Source organism: Pteronotus mesoamericanus, unplaced genomic scaffold (genome assembly GCF_021234165.1).
Source record: "Pteronotus mesoamericanus isolate MK-2021 breed Mesoamerican mustached bat unplaced genomic scaffold, CSHL_Meso_final contig_27, whole genome shotgun sequence".
NCBI classification, from domain to species: Eukaryota; Metazoa; Chordata; class Mammalia; order Chiroptera; family Mormoopidae; genus Pteronotus; species Pteronotus mesoamericanus.
The window spans coordinates 3,473,729-3,495,640 of record NW_026555115.1 but is presented as its reverse complement, the minus strand read 5'-3'; the positions used below and the strand labels follow the sequence as shown (position 1 = coordinate 3,495,640).

Below are 21,912 nucleotides of genomic sequence, written 5' to 3'. Positions count from 1 at the left end.
GAAAAGAAATGGAAAGGTCAAACCAAGGAACATGTATAAAGGACCTATGGACAAGCCAAAGTGGGGAAGGATTGAGTGTGGGAGGTGGGGGTGGGTGAGGCAGGGGAAAATGGTGGCAGGAAAATGGAGACAAATGTATCTGAACAGTAAAAAAAATTTTAAATTTTTTCTTTTTTTCAGTTTGTGATAATTCTAAAATATTTAAAAATTATTTCTTAAGAGAATATTTTCAAATGTAGACTTCTGTCTTGAATTTTTATCCTGAACAATGATTAAGAAAAAAATAAAATTGACATTACATAATGTAAATATTAGACCTTAATATTCTTGACTGTTTCAGGTTTCATTATTAACTAGCATTATAAACTAGTAAAGCTGTTATAATAAATCAATAACTAGCATGATTAATAACCATGCATTAATCTGTAAAATCTTTTAAATTAAATGATGAAATAATACTAGTGTTATTTTATATATTCTTGAATTAAAGCACTAGATAAAAGATATAACTGAAAAAAATCACAGATAATGACAATCTTTGCGAGGCAGTGATTTGTGTAAACATTCTCCTAGGGCCCAGGCTGACAGTATTTGGTGCATTCCAATGCCTGTGCTTACCAGCTGCTGTCCCTGGACACCCCAGGCCGCGTACTGCAAGACAGAGTCCTCTACTTCTGGAGGGTTTAACTCCCAAACTTCCCTTGAAAAAAGGTAAATATTTTAACATGAACAAATTGACATCTACAACAAAAATTTAGTGGGATGACTTCTCATGAAATCAGAAAATCAAAGATCTTACCTAGTGTGTATGTTGTAAATCACATATGAAGCAGTATATGAATAATGAAAAATCTGAAATAATAAAAAAGAGTTAATGAGCATAGTTTAAAATAAAGGCTCTATCTTAATATGTCTATATGTTCTTATTAAATTCCAGCAATCCAATAATTAGTTTTAAAGAGAAATCAAAATGTGAAATATTCCAGTTCTGGAGTTTATTACTTTCTTCTGGGACTTCCTGCAACAGACTTCTAATTTATTTTTTTTCCAAACAGCACTCATATCTCTTATTGGATCCACTCTATACAATATAATTGTGATTATGATTCCATCTTTTTCAAAATATTTAGTGATTCTTCATTACCCATAAAATAAAGTTCATAGCACTTTATCATATTCAAGGATATTGGGATTTGTATTCTTCCTCTTTCTCCACCCTTATCCTCCACTACTTTATCTAGTCTAGTCTTCTATCACATTAGACTAATTTTCTTTGTGTATCCGTAACTTCCCCCCTCTTTTATTTTTATTTTTTAAATTTATTTTTACTGTTCAAATACATTTACCTGCTACCACTTTCCCCTGTCCCCCAACCCTCACCTCCCTCCCTCAATCCTTCCCCAACAATGTGAAGGACACATTGGTTTTGTCCATGTGTCCTTCATACATGTTCCTTGTTCTGACCCTCCTCTTTCCTTTCCCTGCTAACCCCCTCGCCTGTTTGTTAAAAACCATCCCACCCTAACTCACGTTCCTCTTTCTATTCCATTTCTTTCATAGTCCACTCTAACTCTCAGGACACCTCACCCTTTAGCATAAAGAATATAACCGTTTGGTTTTTCTTTTTCTTTTTTTGCTTTTTTATTTTATTTTTTGGTCATGTTTATTCTATTACAGTTGTCTCAATTTTTCCCCATTTGCCCTTCTCCATCTTTCCCATCCCCCCACCCTGCTCCCACCATCAATTCCCACTCTGTTGTCCATGTCCATAGGTTATTCATACATGTTATTTTTGTAGTCCCTTTCCATTCTCTCCAACATTGTCCTCTTTCCCCATCCCCTATGGTCACTTTCAGTCTGCTCCATGTTCCCGTGCCTGTGGTTTATTTTGTTTGTTAGTTTATTTTGTTGCATAGACTACACTTATAGGTCAGATCATATGGTATTTTTCTTTCACTGACTGACTCATTTCACTTACATAATATTCTCCAGTTCCATCCATGTTCTTGCAAAAGATAGGAGTTCCTACTTTCTTTTTTAAAAAATGCAGATGGATTTTATTTATTTATTTTTTAAATGTCAAAATCCAGTATAAAGTATTAAAAAATTTAAATCCATTATAAAGTCTCAGTAATTAAAACAACATGACACCAGAAATAATGAAGTAGATCAATGAAATAAAATAAGCATTCTGGAAGTAAACTTAACTACCTAACAGTATAATATATGATTAAACTGATACTTCAAATTAATGGGGAAAATAAGACTTATTCAACAAATAAGTGCATGGAGTATTATTACTTGAAACAAAACAAATATAGAGCCTTATTTCACACATGATACAAAAAATATTCAGGTGAGTTAAAAATTAATATGTAAAATCTAAGGAGTTTAAGGAAAAAATATAAAATAATATTTTTCTTATCCTGAAGTAAAATATTCAAAACCAGAAGATATAATGCAAAGTATTGACAATATGACAATATTAAAAATGTAAGACTATAAGTTTAAAAAGTTAAAGGACAAGTAATAGAATAGCAAAGTATTTGCAACACATTTAAAAAAGGGTTAATAGTTTTTTTCATTGTTTTTAGGAATAAAGTTCTACAAACATTTAATCAAAAAATGAACAATAAACACCAAAAAGTCACTTAAAGCTGTTTAAAACTAATAGAAATAAGCAAGAAATATACAAAAACAGGTTAAGTTTCAACAAACAATAAAGTAATACTTAAAATAAAATATCGTGGTCTCAGATTAATAAGTATTAAAAATATTGGTAATATCAAGTATTGATGACTGTGAAAGGAACTGGGTATTCATAGACTCTTTTTCTTCATATTCTTAAAGCAGTCCCTTTAGCATATCTTGCCATGCTGGATTGGTGGAGGTGTATTCTTTTAGCCTTCACTTGTCTGAGAAACTCCTTATTTTGCCTTCCACTTTAACTGAGAGCCTTGTTGCGTAGAGCAGTCTTGGTTGCAGGCCTTCACTTTTCGTGACTTGAAATATTTCTTCCCATTCCCTTCTGGCTTGTAGTGTTTTCATTGAGAAGTCAGCTACTATCCTTATTGGGGTTCTCTTGTATGTTACTACCTGTTTCTCCCTGGCTGCCTTTAGGATTTTCCATTTATCTTTAACATTTGCCATTTTAATGATGGTGTGCCTTGGAGTGGGCCTCATTGGATTCCTCTTGAATGGGACCCTCTGTGCTTCCTGGAATTGTGTGACTTTTTCTCCCCTCCAATTAAGGAAGTTTTCCATCATTACTTTTTCAAACAGGTTATCTATCCCTTCCTCATCTTCTTCTCCTCTGGTATCCCTATTATAAGGATATTATTATGTTTCAGGTTGTCCTGCATTTCCCTAAATTCCTCTTCATTCTTTTTGAGTCTTTTTTCATTTTCTTGCTTTTTCTGGGAACTTTCTTCTATCTTTACTTCTAGCTCACTTATTCGATCCTCTGCTTCATGTAGTCTGCTTTTGATTCCTTCTACTGTGTTCTTTAATTCAGAAATTGTATTCTTCATTTCCTCTTATTGATGGCTTCTATGTCCTTTTTCATGCTGATATAGTTTGCAGTAAGTTCCTTGTAGCCTCCCTGTAGTTTTTGGTAATTCCTTCTGAGGTCACTGAGCTCACTGAGCTTCCTTAGAACCATTGTTTTGAACTCAGTATCTGATAGTTGGTTTGCCTCTATTTCATTTAATTCTCTTTTTGGGGATTCCTCCTTTCCCTTCGACTGGGTGGTATTCCTTTGTCTTCCCATTATTTGTGAGACTCTTCATTTTTGCTACTGCTTCTGAAATTGATCTGTCTTGATTTCCTGACATTGTGGTGTGAAATTCTATGGTAGGATACCACCGTTTTTTCTCCCTGGATCTGCCTTTGATGATGTCAAATGTTGACCCTGTCACAGATAGTAGATCCCAGGCTAAAGAGGGCACAGAGTGGCCCAGAGGGACCTGAAGAGAGACTGGAGATGGAGGCTATGGGGAGAGCACAGAGAGAGCAGCAGCGGAATCCTGGTGCTGACTCCTCCCCGATATGGCAGCAGCCATCTAACTGTTTTAATAATGTCTTCTTTTCCTATTATAATGTTGTCATGTCCAGTTGTATATGTCCTTTACATCTTGCACATTACCTAATACAGTGTCATGTCTGCATGCAAAATGCAACAGATATTCATTGAGTAATGATTCTGATGGAGAAAATCTCACATAGCTAGAAGTGTTTACTGGTTGAAACAAAATGGGATAAAACACTCCCTAACACCTTCATAGCAAGAGCTGAAAATCATATTTTAAATAGTTGGTTACATAGCAGGATACAAAGTCCATATTCAGAAATCAAAGGCATTTTCGCACATCAACAATGAACTATAAGAATCATAAATAAGAAAAAAATCTCATTTTCTATAACAACAAGAAAAATAAAGTACTTAGTAATAAATCTAACCAAGGAGGTAAAAGGCCGATAGGCAGAAAACTGTAAACACTGAAGAAAGTAATTAAGGAAGGCACAAATAAATGGAAGCATATACTGTGTCAATGGATTGGAAGAATTAATATCATCAAAATGTCCATACATTTAATTACCTAAAGCAATTAATAGATTCTATGCAATCCCTATTAAAATACCAATTACATATTTCACAGATATAGAACAAACATCTCAAAAATTAATATGGAATCATAAATGACCCCAAATAACTGAGCAGTTTTGAGAAAGAAGAACAAAGTAGGAGGGATCACTATACCTGATATCAAACTACATTACAAGGCCACTGTAATCAAAACAGTCTGGTATTGGCATAAGAACAGACACATAGACCAATGGAACAGAATAGAGAGCCCAGAAATGAACCCATGTATCTATGGTCAATTAATATTTGTCAAAGGGGGGAAGAAGCATAAAATGGAGTAAAAATAGCCTCTTCAACAAATGCTGTTGGGAGAGCTGGACAGCTACATGCAAAAAAAATGAAAATTGACCTCTAACGTACATCCTATACAAAAACAAACTCAAGATTGATGAAAGACTTAAATATAAGTTGCTACACCATAAAAGTCCTAGAGGAAAACATAGGCAGGAAACTCGCAGATGTTCCATGAAACAATATTTTCACTGATATATCCTCTAGAGCAAGGGACATAAAGGAAAGAATAAACACATGGGACTTCATTTAAATAAGAAGCTTTTGCACAGCTAAAGAAAACATCAGCAAAATGAAAAGGGTACCAACCATATGGGAAATATATTTGTCAATGATACCTTGGACAAGGATTTGATCTCCAAAATATATAAAGAACTTACATGATTCCACTCGAGGAAAACAAAGAATCAAATTAAAAAATGGGCAAAACACCTAAACAGACATTTCTTGAAGGGGGACATACACAGGGCCCAGAGATATAGAACGGGTGCTCAGCATCAGCAGCCATCAGAGAAATGCAAATTAAAGCCATAATGAGATACCATTTAACACCAGTCAGAATGGCCAGCATAAACAATTCAACAAACAAGTGCTGGTGAGGTTGTGGAGAAAAGGGAACCCTAGCATACTGTTGGTGGGATTGCAGACCGGTGCAGCCACTGTGGAGAACAGTTTGGAATTTCCTCAAAAAGCTAAATATTGAATTGCCTTTTGACCCAGCAATTCCACTGCTAGGATTATACCCTAAGGAACCCAAAACATCAATTCAGAAGAACCTATGCACCCCAATGTTCATAGTAGCACAATTTACAATAGCCAAGTGCTGGAAGCAACATAAGTGTCCATCAATAAATGAGTGGATCAAAAAACAGTGGTACATTTACACAATGGAATACTAAGCAGCAGAAAGAAAGAGCTACTACCCTTCATGACAGCATGGATGGAACTGGAGAGCATTATGCTAAACAAAGTAAGCCATGGGGTGAAAGACAAATACCATAGGATCTCACTATAAGTGGAATCTAATCAACAAAACAAACAAGCAAGGAAAATATAATCAGCAACATTGAAAGAAAAAGCAAACCAACACTAGTGAGAGGGGAGGTGAGAGGAGGGTAAAGGGGAAAGAAAGGGGAAGGGTTAAATCAGGGATGATGTATAAAGGACTCATGGACAAAGCCAAAGTGGGGAAGGATTGAGTGTGGGAGCTGGTGATGGGTGGGGCAGGGGAAAGGAGTGGTGGGAAAGTGGAGACAAATGTATTTGAACATCAAAAACATTTTTAAATAATAAAATTAAGTTAAAAAAATAAATAGTTGGTTACATGTATGTGATCTTCAAGAGATTTTAGTACCATCTTATAAAGAACCCTGTTTCTTTTTAAGGGCCATCTTCCCCAGGATCACAGCTCCCATGATGGGTAACATTAAATCCCAAAGACAGGACCATGGTAGATAATGCACAGATACCTTTACATTTTCGTTCTTAGAAATTAGAGATGAAATAGTGGAACACAGAGTAAATGAGAAAAATTACAAAAGATTTGTTAGGGAAAGAGATGATAAATATGTTGTATTTCAGTGAAAATATTTCTCTAAGCTATGTGGTCTAGTGTAGAAAATTTTTCTCTATCTAGCCATATTAACTTATATAATTATTTTTAGGGTTATAGATCTTATATTGTACTTCTGTTTTCAACATGCAATTATAAAAAGCTTATTTTATTCTTGTAGTGGATGTACATTGCACAGATATAATGCTGCCAATTAAAGCTCCCTAGAAGTCAAATTGTTACTTCTTCTCATTGCAATAATAGCTTCAATTGAACATGATTGGCCACATATTTGGTAAAGCACTATTGTTTTCTCTGCGGTGCGATGACAATCCTTCCCATATTTGTTATAATACTGTATTTTACAGTGAAGCTTTATTCCTTTTGAAATAACTATTAAATTGGAGAATGCCTTCACTATAGAGGTGTAGATGTAAAAATAATTTTTCCTGGTGTCTATTTAGACAGTCACATTGTATTCTATACAATTCCATATTGAATACAAATATAGAGCCTTGAACTTGCTACTATAGCTGACAGAAGTGTGAAATGTGACCATCTATATAAACTCTATTTTTTTTTAATCTGAAAAAGTTCTGTTGCCAAAGCAAACTGCCAGATGACTACTTGGTCTTCAAAGCTGACAAATGTGTACATGAAATTATGGGTAAAAGGAGACTATTCATCCCACCTGTTAATTACCTAACACACTGTACCTGGATTCTAGGCTCACATCCACCTATAGAGAAAAAAAAAAATTACTGTGCATTACTTTTCATCAAACTGGCCAAAACAACCAGAGAGGCAAAACTGGTATAACCATTGAATTTGGTGTCTTTCTATAATTAACATATGACTCCAAAGGTCTTAGATGTCCTCCAAATGATATGATTTGGAGAGGGGGACATATAAACCCACTTTCTGTTTTGTAATTCTTAGCCTGATACAGCATTTGCTTCTCTCACCTGGTGTGTTGAGGTAGAAGGCCACAATAAAGTTAACCTTTACTTGCCTGCAAATCCATAGCAGGTTTAAGTAACAAGTTGTAGAGTTTCAGCCTCATCTGTAGGTATCATACAAAGCGATCAGTTTGCCGTGTACAGGTCAATAGAACTTAGCCTTTTATTTCTAGCCCAGATCTCTTTCCTCTAAGTCCACTCTCTTTGGTGTGTGTGTGGGAATATACCCTGAGCAGGTTTCAAATAGTTCTTGTTTGGTAACTTTCCATAACTAAAATAGCATTCCATGCATACAACAGAATATAAAAAAATATGGTGTAGGAGGAAACTTAAACAGGATTGGAGATAGAGGTTTCTCTTTATTTGTTTGTTTGCTTACTGTTGCAGTTATTTTAAAAGGGGGCTTTTTCAATAAGGATTGAATTTAGCTTTAGTAAACATCTGTAGAAACACTGTTCCAAACGTTTATTTGCATCTCTCTTTCTCTCCCCTTTGGATAGCATTTCTATTCTTTTTTCACAGTAGTCATTTCCTCTTATCATAGGTGTTTCTACACTATGGACTGAGTAGATTTTATTTCATGATAAAAGGATAAAACTGGAGTCACTAAAAGTAGAGACAGTTCTTTTCCTCTAAAGTTTGGTTGCTGCATAATGGGAGACCAACTGACCCTTTTATGAGATCCTTGGGGACATAGATATTTCACAGTCACAATTCACATATACAGTGTATCTTTGAAAATGATATTCCACTGCTTGTTACTGAGTATGAATAGTATGGCAAAGATAATGGGAATGGGGCAAAATTCAGATATCCTACATAAAATCTTGATCAAAGCCTACTCTTGAAATATCCAGTCATTCAATCTTGTGACGCCAAAGGTATTTATAGGGAGATACAGAAAGTGCCATTACAGGAAGTATCCCCATCACCTCTACATTATTTGAGAATCCCCCCCAAAAAGGTAGATTATGAAATAATAATTACTAATACTGATACAATCGATTCTCATTATTTGCTGTAGTTATGTTTTATAAGTCATTGTAAACATTGAACTAGCAAATACTGAACCATTGTTCTTAGGACAAATCCAGGGTTGGGTAGCTGTGAGCCCCTGGTTATAACAGTTTCATCATCCAATCAATACATAACCTTGTTTTATGTATATTTCTTTTTGAAGTCACTATTCTAATATTTAATATCATTAATTCATTAACATTGAACTTATGGTCAAGAAAAAGCATTATAACTCATGGCTCAGTGAAGCTTTTCTAGCACATGTACTTTCTCAATAAACCACAACATGACCTTCTTGCACATAGGAACACTAAAAAATACCTCAGCACTATATTCAAGGGGTATTTTAAATAGCAAAACCATCAACAAAATGCATCAATATGTGTAAAATAGTACAAACAAGATCATGACGAGGACACTGTTTTACAGCATGAAAGCTGAAATAAGAAGGCACGGTGTCCCCTTGTATGATCTCAGCTGGGAAAGCAAGCGCTGTGTACCTCAAACGTTGTGCTGCTCTGCACAAGCAGATGGTAAGAGTACTGTGAGTACTGATTTTAGAAATTAAGCAAGTTTTCAAATCCCAAATCCACAAATAATTAAGTTTGTCTATACTAGTACATAGGCATAGCCTGAGATATTATTGGAAGAAAGAAAAAAGAGGCCTACGTAAGGCCTGACAGAACTTGAATAAGAAAAGTAGAGATGTTATCCAAAGTGGTGGATTTCATGCTGTCTAAAGAAAAAGTAGCTGCATTCATTTATCAGCTATTTATTAAACAACCTCTTTGACACAAGTATTGTACTAGTAATATTAAAAAAAGAGATTGTGATAATAAAATTATCTTCAAAATAGATTAAAATACAAAGAAGTATCAGTTGATAACTTTTATTTACTCTTATGTGTTGTCTGTCAGTTTATAAACATGTATGGAATACTAATTATGTACAACTCATAAATTAAGTATGTTACCAAATAAAAAGACGATATTAAACACACTTTTTGTTCCCAAGGAACTCTTGATGCAGTCAGAGTGACAAGGTTAAGAAACTTTCTGTTAGCCATGGAGTACTCTCTTACTGGCCACAGTTAAATTAGGACTTATAAACCTATAGGTTTTCCAAGAAGCAATTAATTTTTTCAACTTCGAGATGGCATCATAAAGAATGTAACAGTTGACTTAGTCATTGAAGAGACCATGATAGTTGAGAAAAATGCAGCTAGTACACCAAACTTTAGTTAACCCTATATATAACTAACAATTCTTGAAATCAGCATTTACTATATACTGAACTCTTCTGAGTGCTTTACACATGTCATTTAATGTTTAAAGCAACCTCAAGAAGTTGATAGTATCATTCATAATTAACATGATAAACCCTGGAAGCCCTGAAAGTTTAAGTAGGAAACAGCCACAATCTGAGCCCATGTCTATCTGATTACAACTATAGTGTGACTCTCTCTCCCTGCATACTCTTTCAGGAGCTCAGATGGGAAGCATGACTACAGCTTTGTAAAACATTCATTTCTGAACGACCTATTAAGCCACCATCCAAAGATTTATTGACAGGAGTAGTCATGAATTAATTGTGATTACTACAGTTAAGAGAGATTTCATTTTGGAAAAATGATCTAATATAGCAGATTAAAAATGTAAATCTCCTTCTCCTTTAGCTGTTTTTCACAATTTTTTCTTGGAATATCAGTTATTACCTAAGACATCGATGGGGATTCATGTCAAGAAGAGTTATAGTTACAAGGAAAAAGAACAGGTACTTTAGTAATTTATGCTTAAACCAGATGTTTATATCTCTAAGTGCCAAACTGTTTTCTGCACTGCAGTCCAACTGCCAAATTGGTATAAAGAGCATGTATTTTCATAGCCTGGAGAATTTTTAAGGTAGGATTATGTTTTGCCATGGACTCAGTTAGGAAAATTAACCTATGAAGAAGCAAGTCTCTGAGCAAATAGCACTTATGAGAGAATGTAAGTGAGAGAAAAGACAACAAAGGCAAAAGGGCATTTGTTTCCTATGGGAAGTGTTAACAATGGTGACAAGCTTGTTCTAGAATAATAGAATACCTTGCAGGATGAGTGAGCAGTAATTCTATTGTTTCAAAAAGTTATCTTTATTATGTAGTGGAGACTAGACTATCAGGTAGGATATTTTAATGTAGTGAAAAGCAACTCACAAAATTACAAGCTTCTCTCTACCAATTTTTTGAAACATAAAAAAAGCCTTTGTGAACATTATGAGCATTATTCATTAAAAAGGAAAAGAAGTATGAAAGGGAATTAAAGGTATAATTAATACTTGCCAGTATTTTAATCTACTTTCATTTGTTTTCTCACTTAACGTTCACCATAAATTTTAAGGTATTTTCCATCCAGGATACATAACTAGTAAAACAGAGGTTTTAGCCAAGTTTCTCATAACTCATTGTTTTAATATGTTACCACATAGAAGAACCAGGTAGGATTCTTTCATTTTATCACCATTATGGCAAGTAGCAGGCAGTACAACACTCAACATGAGGGGACCAAATATAAATGTTGCTGAAGAAGGTAAAGTTTGTGTTGCTTCAATTTGGCTTTATTTATGCCACACTATATGAAACAAATAAAAATGAACTTGCTATAAACAAACAAACAAACAAACAAAAAACAGACTGTCTGCCATAAAAACAATCCAGTTATTCTGTTAGCCTGCAAGCATCATGGTGCCATCACCACACAGAATATGGTAAAGTAATATTTTTACTTTTTCTTGCTTTCTTTGTGTCTAGCAGGCTTCCTGTTTGGAAATAATAGGATTTGTTGTGTTATTTTACCATTCACAGTTTACTCACTTTGAATTGAATAGTGTTTTCACTCAATTAAAATATGATACTGTCAGCATACTGTGAAAGCAGACAACTTAAAAAGAGATTGCATAAGATAAACATGTTTTCATTTAATAAACTTATTTTAAGAAAACAACAATTGTACTTGAACAACAATAAAAAAGAAAAGAAAATGGAAAAATGGATAGCTGATAACTCATCTTAAAAGCAGAAAGATGCCAAATATTACCCCGGCATCGTTTTCCATATAGAACTATTGTGTCCGAGATATAATCTAACTGTTCTGTCCTACATATTAAAACAGTCAGCACAAGAAGAACATACTTTATTATGTAATAGAAGATCTTTCAGTTAGCGAAATAAATTATTTCCTGATTTATGCCTTGTTAAATAAATTAAGAACCATCTCAGTGAAAACCCCTTCAAGTTGTTCTTAGAATGCAATGTTGCCTAGAATGTCAAATTCCACTTCAAAGACAGTCTATGCATTAGTTTTTCAATAATTCAGCCCTGACCAGTGTTGCTCAGTTGGCTGGAGCATCATCCCACAAACCAAAGGGCTGTGGGTTTGATTCCCATTCAGGGCACATATGTAGGTTACAGGTTCAGCCCCCAGTTGTGGCGTGTGTGAGTGGCAATTGATGGATGTTTCTCTTTCACATTGCTGTTTCTGTCTCTGTGTGTCTCTCACACCCTCACTCCCTTCCCATTTCTCTAAAATCAATAAGCTTGCCCTTGGGTGAGGATAAGGAAAAAGAAAAATAATCATATATAACCTGTAACCTTCACCATAATATAGTAGTGACTAAAGCAACAAACTCAATGACAATGCTACTCTTTACAAAAGTTTTTTTTTATATACCAGACTTTTGCATTGATTATTGAAAATAAGCTACATTTCTACCAATTGGTGTTAAACTATGTCCAATGTATCGTCACTGAAAAAGCTGGTTTGATAACCTGAATAGCACGTAAAGGTCTATTGCTACCATTGGTGCAATTACGCTATCAATTACATTGAAATAAATTGAAATATCATCTAACTACTTATAAACTAGCTTTCTCTCTAGAATGTCAATGGAAAAATAAATATATTGCAATAGGACAGAACCAAAGATGAACTATCTGACTTTAGTGCTAGAACTAGAAGGACAAGGTTGAAAATTACTGCTTCCACAAATAGGTATTCATAGGTCCTCGTTAATGAAGCCAAGTGTGTTCCTCAGGAGAGCGGTTATTTCATTCTATGTAACTTTGGTGAAAAGATTCTTTCATCATTTCTGTGGGATCAAGTCTTAGCTTGTGTTTTCTTGAGCAGGTTACTTAAATATTTTAATTTACTCATCAGGAAAATGAAAAAAGTAAAATATTTCCAACTGTTTCATTATACAGATTAGAGAACACATTTTATGGAGATTATTTAATTATTACATAAAGCTATGCCAAGAGGATGGAGGTAAATAAACAAATTTATTTCAATTGAAACTTTTTGATTTCTTTAATAAAAGTTTTACTATCAAGCAGGAAAAAAACACAATACTTAAAATTAGTCGCATGGATTTGTATTAATCACTTTTCACAATACTATATTCCCATAGAAATTAAGACTCACCTGTGTTGAATTTTTAAATACTGAAAAAAATAATAAATTTAATTTTCAATAATGTATAATTTATGTGCAAATTTACATAGTAATAGCTAGTTATGTTGATTATATTTTTCATATGTTATACAAAATGCTGAAATTATTTTCATCCCATATTTATGCATATTTTTAGGATATATATTCCCAGAAGTAAAATTTACAGGTCAGAAGATACGCACATTTTACATTTTGATTCACACTACCAAGTAATTTTCCATGAAAGGTTAAAAACAATTTAAGCTACTGAGTGTTTCAAAAGCATCCTTTTTCTTTAATGACACAAAAAAGTAATATAACCTACTGTGTTGATTTGAATTGTTTGAATGGCAAAAACAAAAACCCTTCATTATTTAGACTTGCAGTTTGTGATTAAACTTAAGTATCTTGTCATAAGCTTTTAATGCTTTGTATTTCTTCACATGTGACTTTTCTATCAATGGTTTCCACAGGATTATGCATCTTTTTCTTGACCTCTAAAAGTTTCTTTTTATGTTTTGAATTTTAACTTGGTTTACATGAATACGGCAAGTATTTTACCCAATTGATATTTGCCTTTTACTTTGTATGTGTGTTCTATAAAGAATTTTAAATTGTATGGGAAAATATTTTTGCTAATGATACATGAGATAGAGGTTTGATCTCCAAAATATATAAAGAACTCACTCGACCCCACTCCAAGAAGACAAATGATCCAATCAAAAAACAGGCAAAGGATCTGGGCAGACACTTTTCCAAGGAAGAGATACAGAGGGCCCAGAGGCATTTGAAAGGATGCTCGGCATCATTAGCCATCAGAGAAATGCAGATCAAAACCACCATGAGATACCATCTCACACCGGTCAGAATGGCCATTATAAACAGATCCACAAACAACAGGTGCTGGCGAGGCTGTGGAGAAAAGGGAACACTAGTACACTGCTGGTGGGAATGCAGACTGGTGCAGCCATTGTGGAAAGCAGTGTGGAATTTCCTCAAAAAGCTGAAAATGGAACTGCCTTTTGATCCAGTGATTCTCTTGCTGGGACTATACCCTAAGAATCCCAAAACACCAATTCGAAAGAACCTATGCACCCCAATGTTCATAGCAGCACAATTGACAATAGCCAAGTGTTGGAAGCAACCTAAATGCCCATCAGTAGATGATTGGATCAAAAAACTATGGTACATTTACACAATGGAATACTACACAATAGAAAGGAAAAAAGAACTACTACTTCGCAACAGCATGGATGGAACTGGAGAGCATTATGCAAAGCAAAACAAGCCAGGAAGAGAAAGACAAATACCATATGATCTCACCTATAAGTGGAACCTAACCAACAATACAAAGATGCAAGGAAAATAAGACCAACAACACTGAAAGGAAAAGAAACCAACAGAAACAAGAGGGAAGGAGGGAGGGGTGGGTGAGGAAAAAGGAAGGGAAGGGGAAAGTCAAGGAACATATAGCAAGGACTCATGGACAAAACCAAAGTGGGGAAGGATTGAGGGAGGGAGGGGGGGACAGGACAGGGGAAAGTGGTGGGGGGAAGGCAGAGACAAATGTGTTTGGAAAAATAAATTAATTAATTAAAACAAAGAATTTTAAATCTGTATATTATTTTTAAAAGTTATTTTTTCTTTTGGGTTTAGTATAGTACTCCAAGAAACACTTCAGTAACAACAATATAAACTTTACATAATTATTTTTTCTAGTACATTTAAAATCCATGATCCCTTCAGTTCACCTAAAATTATTTTTTTGTTTAAGGTATGGAGTACTGAGGCCTGCCTGGACAAAGTCCAGCCATTGTTAATATAATGAGAACAGTTTGCATGACATCAGTGTAAACTGGCAGCCAAGGAGAGTGGACTGGTATGTGCATAAGAACAATGACAACTTGCCTGTACCAGTCAGTAGGGGTGGTAGATGCCATTGAGTAAGCATGTGTACTGTGTGGCCACTGCATTCAAAATGACAGTAAGTAGAGCGATAGATTTGCATCCAATTTTGCATCAACCTTGTGCATTGCTCTGCAGAAATATTCAGATGATTTAGAAGGCTGGTTTCTGGCTTTTCCCAAAACTAAAATCACCTTTGAAAGGGAAGAGATTCCAGACCTTCAATGAGATTCAAGAAAATACGACAGGGGTGGGGACAGCTGAAGGCAATTGGGAGAACTGTGTGAGGTACCAATGAGCCTACTTTGAAGAGGACTGAGGTGTCATTGCCTTGTGTATAGTGTTTCTTGTATCCTGTATCTTTTCAATAGTTTTTTTGTTTTTCATATTACGTGACTGGATATCTTCTGGACAGACCTCATACTTGGATGTTTTCAGCTGTTTCTAAACTGCTACAAAAGATGTTACTGCCTTCCATTTTTCTTAAAATTTTTCCCCAATATATATGAGGATAAATGTATATTCTGCAATCCTTTTTATGTTTATTCATTATAATCCGTATCGTTTACACTTGCCATAAAAGTCTTGCTTTTTTAACTACAAGGTCTGAATCATTCAGCCAGTCTTATTGACAAGGAATAAATCTTTGCCGATATTCCACAAGTGTGATTTTCAGTGTGCTAATCCGTTGCTTCCTTGTTTCATCTTCTTTCTATACAGTACCAATGATTCCTAACAATGCCAAATTTGAGCTAGGTCTGAATCTGTACTTTAGCAGTGATGTGTAATGTGTGGCTGTTATCCAGACCAAAACAAACAAACAAAAAAAAAACACAACCCAAGAAACCAGACTTCTACCTTGCTATCACATACACAGAGTTTAATTATTGGCTTGAATCTCAGGGTATTTAATTTAATATATACTTTATTTTATAAATATACTGATTATATTTCTTCGTGCTAAATTTACCTTATGCCACAAAAATATGAAACATTTTGTGTTCCATGTCCACATAGAAACAACTTAGTACATTTTTGTTGTCATTTCATTATGCTTTAATCTCCATCAGAATTATTGTTACTTAAATAATAATACTGCAAACATGTATGGTTTCGGGTCAAACACATGCGCTTCATTACTTTGGTTTCATAGTGCATGGCTGGATACTTTCTGGACAGACCTCTTTCATTTAAATTTTTAATACGTGTTGCATGGCAATTCATGAAGAAAGTATAAGCTTTTCAAAAAATGCAACCAGAATACTTAGATATCCATATGCAAAACAATAAACATTTATCTATCTTTTGCAGCTTATATTAACAAAAATAAATCACAGTTCTCAATGTAAAACCTGAAATGTCTAACAGAAAATAGTACTAAATAAAATATTTGTGACTTTTGGTTAGGCAATTTTTTTTTTAGGTACAAAGCTAATAGCACCATAAATAAATGGAAAGCTGACTTGGACTTCATCAAAATGAAGAATGTCTGATTTTCAAAAAAAATATTTTCACTTATTTCAACATTAAAATGTCAGCCACAGACTGGGATAAAAATATTTGCAAATTACATATGATAAAGGATTTGTGTCCAAAGTAAATAAAGAAATCATAATTCAACAATAACAAAACTAACAACTCTTCCCCTCCAAAATGTGGAAATATTTGGACAAACATTTATGCAAAGATATACGAATAATAACTAAGACCATGAATCCATTCTAAAGAAAATTTCATTAGGAAAGTTAAAGTACCATTAAAGACTACTAGAATGGAAAATAATTATACTGATAATACATACTGGTGTTTATAAAAAACAACTGGAAGTTTCTAGTACTTCTGGTGGGACTGTCAAATGGCACTTCAGAAAATAGTTTCACAGTTTTTTATAAAGTTAACATATGATTTACTTAACATATGATTCAGCAATTTACACGCAATGTTTATCAAAGTGAAATGTAAATCTATATTTATACAAAAACTTGTGTCCAAATGTGCAGGTGTACAATGGGGGACCCAAAAAACCCTGGAATTATATTCAGAAGGGTGGTTTTCTTCTAGACAGGTTTCCCCTGTAGGATGAGTGTTCTAGGAATCCACTTCCATCACTGTACTAGGTGATGTTGTTGTGAGAGGCTGCATTAGGCTTCAGTGAATTTTTTCAAAAACTCAGTGTGTTTGTCATTTTCATGATGGGTGATTTACAAGAGCACCTGTCCACTCCAGGCTGAATGTTCAGCAGTTTTTGACCAAAAATGTCATGACGCCCATGCCCCACCCTCCCTATTCACCAGATCTTACCCCAAGTGACTTTTTTTTGTTTGTTTCCCCAGAGGAAAAACATCCTCAAAGGGAAACATTTTGCTGATGTGGAAGTAGTGAAACAAAAAACAGCAGAAGCACTTAAAGGCTTCAAAATCAACACTGTTTTGAGCAGTGGGAAAAAAGTCTCAATAGGTGTATTGCATCAAGTGTAGAGTACTTTGAATGTGACTGAAGTTTGAACATGTAAGAATAAATACACAATTTTTAATAAATAAATTCTAGGTTTTATGGGTCCCCCCTCATATATCTGTTTTCTAGAAAATTATCAACAACTTGGAATCCAAATGTCCCTCAGTTGGGGAACGGATAAAGAGTGATATATCAACACATTTAAATACTATTCTGCAATAAAAAGGAGCTAAGTACTGATGCATACAAGAGCATGCTTAAGCCTCAGTGCATTATGTAAAGTAAAAGAAAACAGATTTAAAAGGCCACATACTGTATGATTTCATTTACATGACTTTTGAGAAAATGCAAAACTATAGAGCAAAACAAATCATCAGTATCATGAGTTAGGATTAAAAGGCAGAGATGAGTACTATGTGATGTGGGGTAATATTTTTGGTTTTATGGCACTATTCTATATCTTGATTTTAGTGGTGGGTCCATGACGATATATACCTGGTAAAAACTGCAAAGCTATACATGGTGGGGTGGGGTGGGGTGGGGTAGGGGAAAGTGGTGGCGGGAAAATGGAGACAGCTGTACTTGAACAACAATGAAAAAAATTTTTAAAAAGGAATATTTACAAGCTAATGGCATTAGAAAGAAATAAACCATTGTTCTTTATGACATACACACACACAAATTGCAGACCTCCACACTAAAAAGACATTTTCCTGTATTTAAGAATACCTTAATATAATAAAAAAAACAAATATGAGTACTTGTCATCTGACATTAAAGCCCAATTCATACGATGAATAAAGGGATAAAGGGATATTTTAAGAACACTCTGAATGTATTAACCCACTGACAGGTATAATTTTATATATTTAAGATGTCTTATTCTATGTCACAAAATATGGTTTTGCAAATAAATGGAGATCTGGCTTTTAATTTTACCATTTTTCAATAAATCCAAGATGCACACTTTTTCTCATTTTAACAGCTCTGAAATTGAGATGACTTTAAAACAATGGAACATCATAATTTAATTGCTTCCTGAAACACAAATAATGGTGCATATTTTAATTGATGATATCCAGATTGGATGAAATACAGTGATTAATCTATTTTAGCAAACAAATTGTGATAAAGAGATGTATGTCTTTGTCAAAAGGGTTAAAGGTTAAAGTGCTGTGACTGCTGTGCTTTGTTGTGTTTCATCCCACAAGACAGTCTTAATTACCTAGTGGCAACTGTTAAAGGGAAAGGACACAGTCAATATGGGAATGAGGCTTTTAGTATGTCATGGGAGTATTTAAAGCATAAGTCAAGGGAATTGTGAGTTAAAATGAAAATTTCTAACTGTTTATGCCAGCATTGTCAATAGGACTTTTGCAATGATGGACATGTTCAATCTGCCCTGGCCACAGCCCTCAGTAACTATAAAGTAATTGAAATGTGGTTAGTGCAACCGAAAAACTAAACGTGTAGTTTTATTTAATGTTAATTTAAATGTAAGTGTTCACATGTGATTAGTGGCCTTGTATAGAATTGCATAGGCTTAGACACTAGGTATGATCAATTTTAGAATTAGAAAAGAAGGACCAGGCAGTTGGTGGCCCTACTACACAGCTCTGACAATATCTGTTGCTTTGGCCTTGATTGTCCTGCATCATCAACCTAGTAGGGATTGGAAAGAAACCAGGTTAAGAAGGTGACTAGCACAGAAGACACTTAGGCAAGCAACAGGAATACCAGGCATTTCTCCTTTCTCACTTCCTATGTAAAGTTTCCAGGTTTTTCATGAAATTAAATATTCAATTTCCTAGCAGAGTTACCTTCACTAATTCCAACTTTATTTTCAATTGTTTCCTCAATGTTAGTAGAAAGAATTATAAAATTGGGTGATACAGGGTAAGCATTATTATTAGTTATATTTTCTATATATAACAACTAACAGAGAAAATGATAAAATTTGGGACCTTAATATAGATCTGTATGAGATTAATCAGAGGTTCAACTTTTCCTTGTTAATGAACAAAAAACTTGGTAATGGTGATATTTTATATCATTTTTGATAATTCTACTTTGTCATTTTTCAGCATATTTTTGTATTTTATATATTATATTCTTTGGTATAAAAAATGTTGGTAAATTAAAAATGTTTTTCAGTATAAAATAATTACTAAATTCAGATTATTTCTTAAGTACTTTAACATGTTTAAATTGTAAGAATCGCACAGTAATTTGAATCTCAGTAAAACTAAGTGGCTTTTAAATTAACTTAAACGTCTTAGTTTAATACCATTAGTGGCATACTGCATGCTTATATATAAATACACACATATGCAATATATGTAGATATACCAGGGTGATTCCATAGGGTTGTTCAACTTGTTCTCTACACAAGACCACACAACTGAGAGGAAAAGAAGAGGCTGAAAGCCAGTCTATATTCTGGCTATTCTATGTCACAGAGCTGTGTTCAATCAGAAGAGAAAACATCTTCCTCCTCACACAACTGCTGAGTCCTAGACAAACAATGTGACCATGGATTCAAGTGATCAGAAAGGACAAGTTTTCATAATTTGTCTATCTGGAGAAAGAGTTCCATTTTAACACAAAAATGCAGTAGCTCTGATGTGTTCTTAAACATGTTCCATGCATTTATCATGCTGTTTGTATATATTTAGGTCTTCATTATTTGAATAAAATCTTAAGAAAAGCTCTATCAGAATTCTTTATTACACGTAACAGAACTGGACTTTAGCTAATTAAATATTAGCTAAAAGGAACATATTAAAAATTTATTAAGGATCTCACAGAATATTTGGGAGGACTAAGAAACTTAAGGGTGGGGCTAAGTTTTTAGGAAAGTTGGCTAAAACTGTACCATGAAACTGACTGGTCAAAAAAATAAAAACAACAGAACATTGCTACTACATGGAACCCAATAGAAAACTTCCCATTCATTCACCTCAAAAAAGACATTTTAGTGCTGGGAACATGATTTTTAACAACTGAGGTCAGTGAAGACAGACACCTCTGTGACTTAGACACACCACAGAGAGCCTTTACCCTCCCTCTGATTCACATCGAACTGGATCATTTTTTACTTTCATATGTTGACACAGAAAACTCCTGGTTTTTAAGAATTGTCTCAGAACCCATCTTGACCCAATAGAGTCAGGAAATTTGTCTACAAATGTAGTACATAAAGGATATTATTATTTATTCAATATAAGGTACACTTTACTAATTCCAAATAGAAATAATCTCATGACTGAAATAAAGCAAAACATAAAATAACAAGAATACCTACTGCAACTATGAAGATAAAATTAAGACAATATATATTATGGCCAAGAAAAATATAAAAATAAAAAATTATAATGGAATTTCAATTAAAATGGTACTTTCAATTCACATATTTGACTTGAAATAGATTGAAAAGTTGTTTTACAAGGCATTTATATCATATAACCAAGCAATCTGAATTATTAGGCTCCAAATACTCTGTTTTCAATATAGAAATCCCCATCTTCCAGAGACATTTGTATAATAAAATGTTGGACCAAGAGAGGATATTTAGGTGTATTTAGTCTAAGCCTCTCATTTTACATCCAAATATTTTATTTATTACTTTATTTTACAAAGACTATATAAATAGTCACAAAAATGTAAAGAATAATGCAAGCATCTTGAAATAATTCACCATAACTGGGTTAAACATTGGGGACAAGGAAGAAAAAGAAGGTGCAATTGTCATAGTTGGTTTCCATGGTCAAGGAATCTGTAATGTAGCTGTAATCATGAGAAGCAGACATTTGGAGTAGATAGTAATGTAAGAAACATATAACTAATGATAAAGTAAAAGTTGTTGATTCAGAAGAAAACAAGATTAATGTACAATGCAGAAAGCAGAGAGGGCCTCATGGAACTTTTGCCCCAGGACCACAGAACAGATTTCTAAAACACATTTCTCATTTTTTTTTGAACAATTTCCTTTTTTGGTGACAGCATTTTCTTTGGTCTGATTCTTTCCTTGCAGTTTCGAATAACACATCATGAAATCTTAGAGATTGTGTTTTGTTTTGTTTTGTTTCTCCACTTTGTTTTTATCTTTGGCCATGCTTTCAAAGGCTCCAATATAGTTGGTCCTAGTTTTGATTTCTCTTCTAAAATAATTTTTAATTTTTAAAAGTATATTTTATTGATTATGCTCTTACAGTTGTCCCAATTTCCCCTCTTTGTCCCCTTCTACCCAACCCCTCCTCCCTCTAACACTTCCCCCCTTAGTTCATGTCCACAGGTTATGCATTTTTTAACCTTCAAACATATTAATGTTTCCTCGCGTGTCACAGGATATCTCCAAAATTAAAAAAATAGCTGGTATTTATAGAATGTGTATTGTGATAAATATCAAATTCATCTGGGAACCATGATTAGAGCTCTCTCTATATTAGAGTTTGTTCTCAAAAACCTCCAAGAGATGGGCATAATTATCCCCGTTTTATGGGTAAAGTTATATAATATGCCTATGTTTACATATGTATCAAGTAGAAGTGTAGATTTTCTGATTCTAAAGTCCATGTGTTTTTTTTCCCCAAAAGTAATACAGCCTAAATTTCAATCTAGCTT

At 34.0% G+C, this 21,912-nt stretch overlaps 1 protein-coding gene across 1 annotated transcript in view; it reads right to left on the bottom strand.

Annotated features, from left to right (window-relative positions):
* The window catches only part of DPP10 (dipeptidyl peptidase like 10), a 715,542-nt gene that overhangs the window by 168,710 nt on the left and 524,920 nt on the right, over positions 1-21,912 (bottom strand). Inside the window, exons 6-7 of the mRNA XM_054574986.1 lie at positions 800-852; positions 619-700 (exon numbers count right to left, since the gene is read on the bottom strand). Coding sequence (XP_054430961.1) covers positions 619-700; positions 800-852 — 135 coding nt within the window. The remainder of the gene's footprint in view (positions 1-618; positions 701-799; positions 853-21,912) is intronic.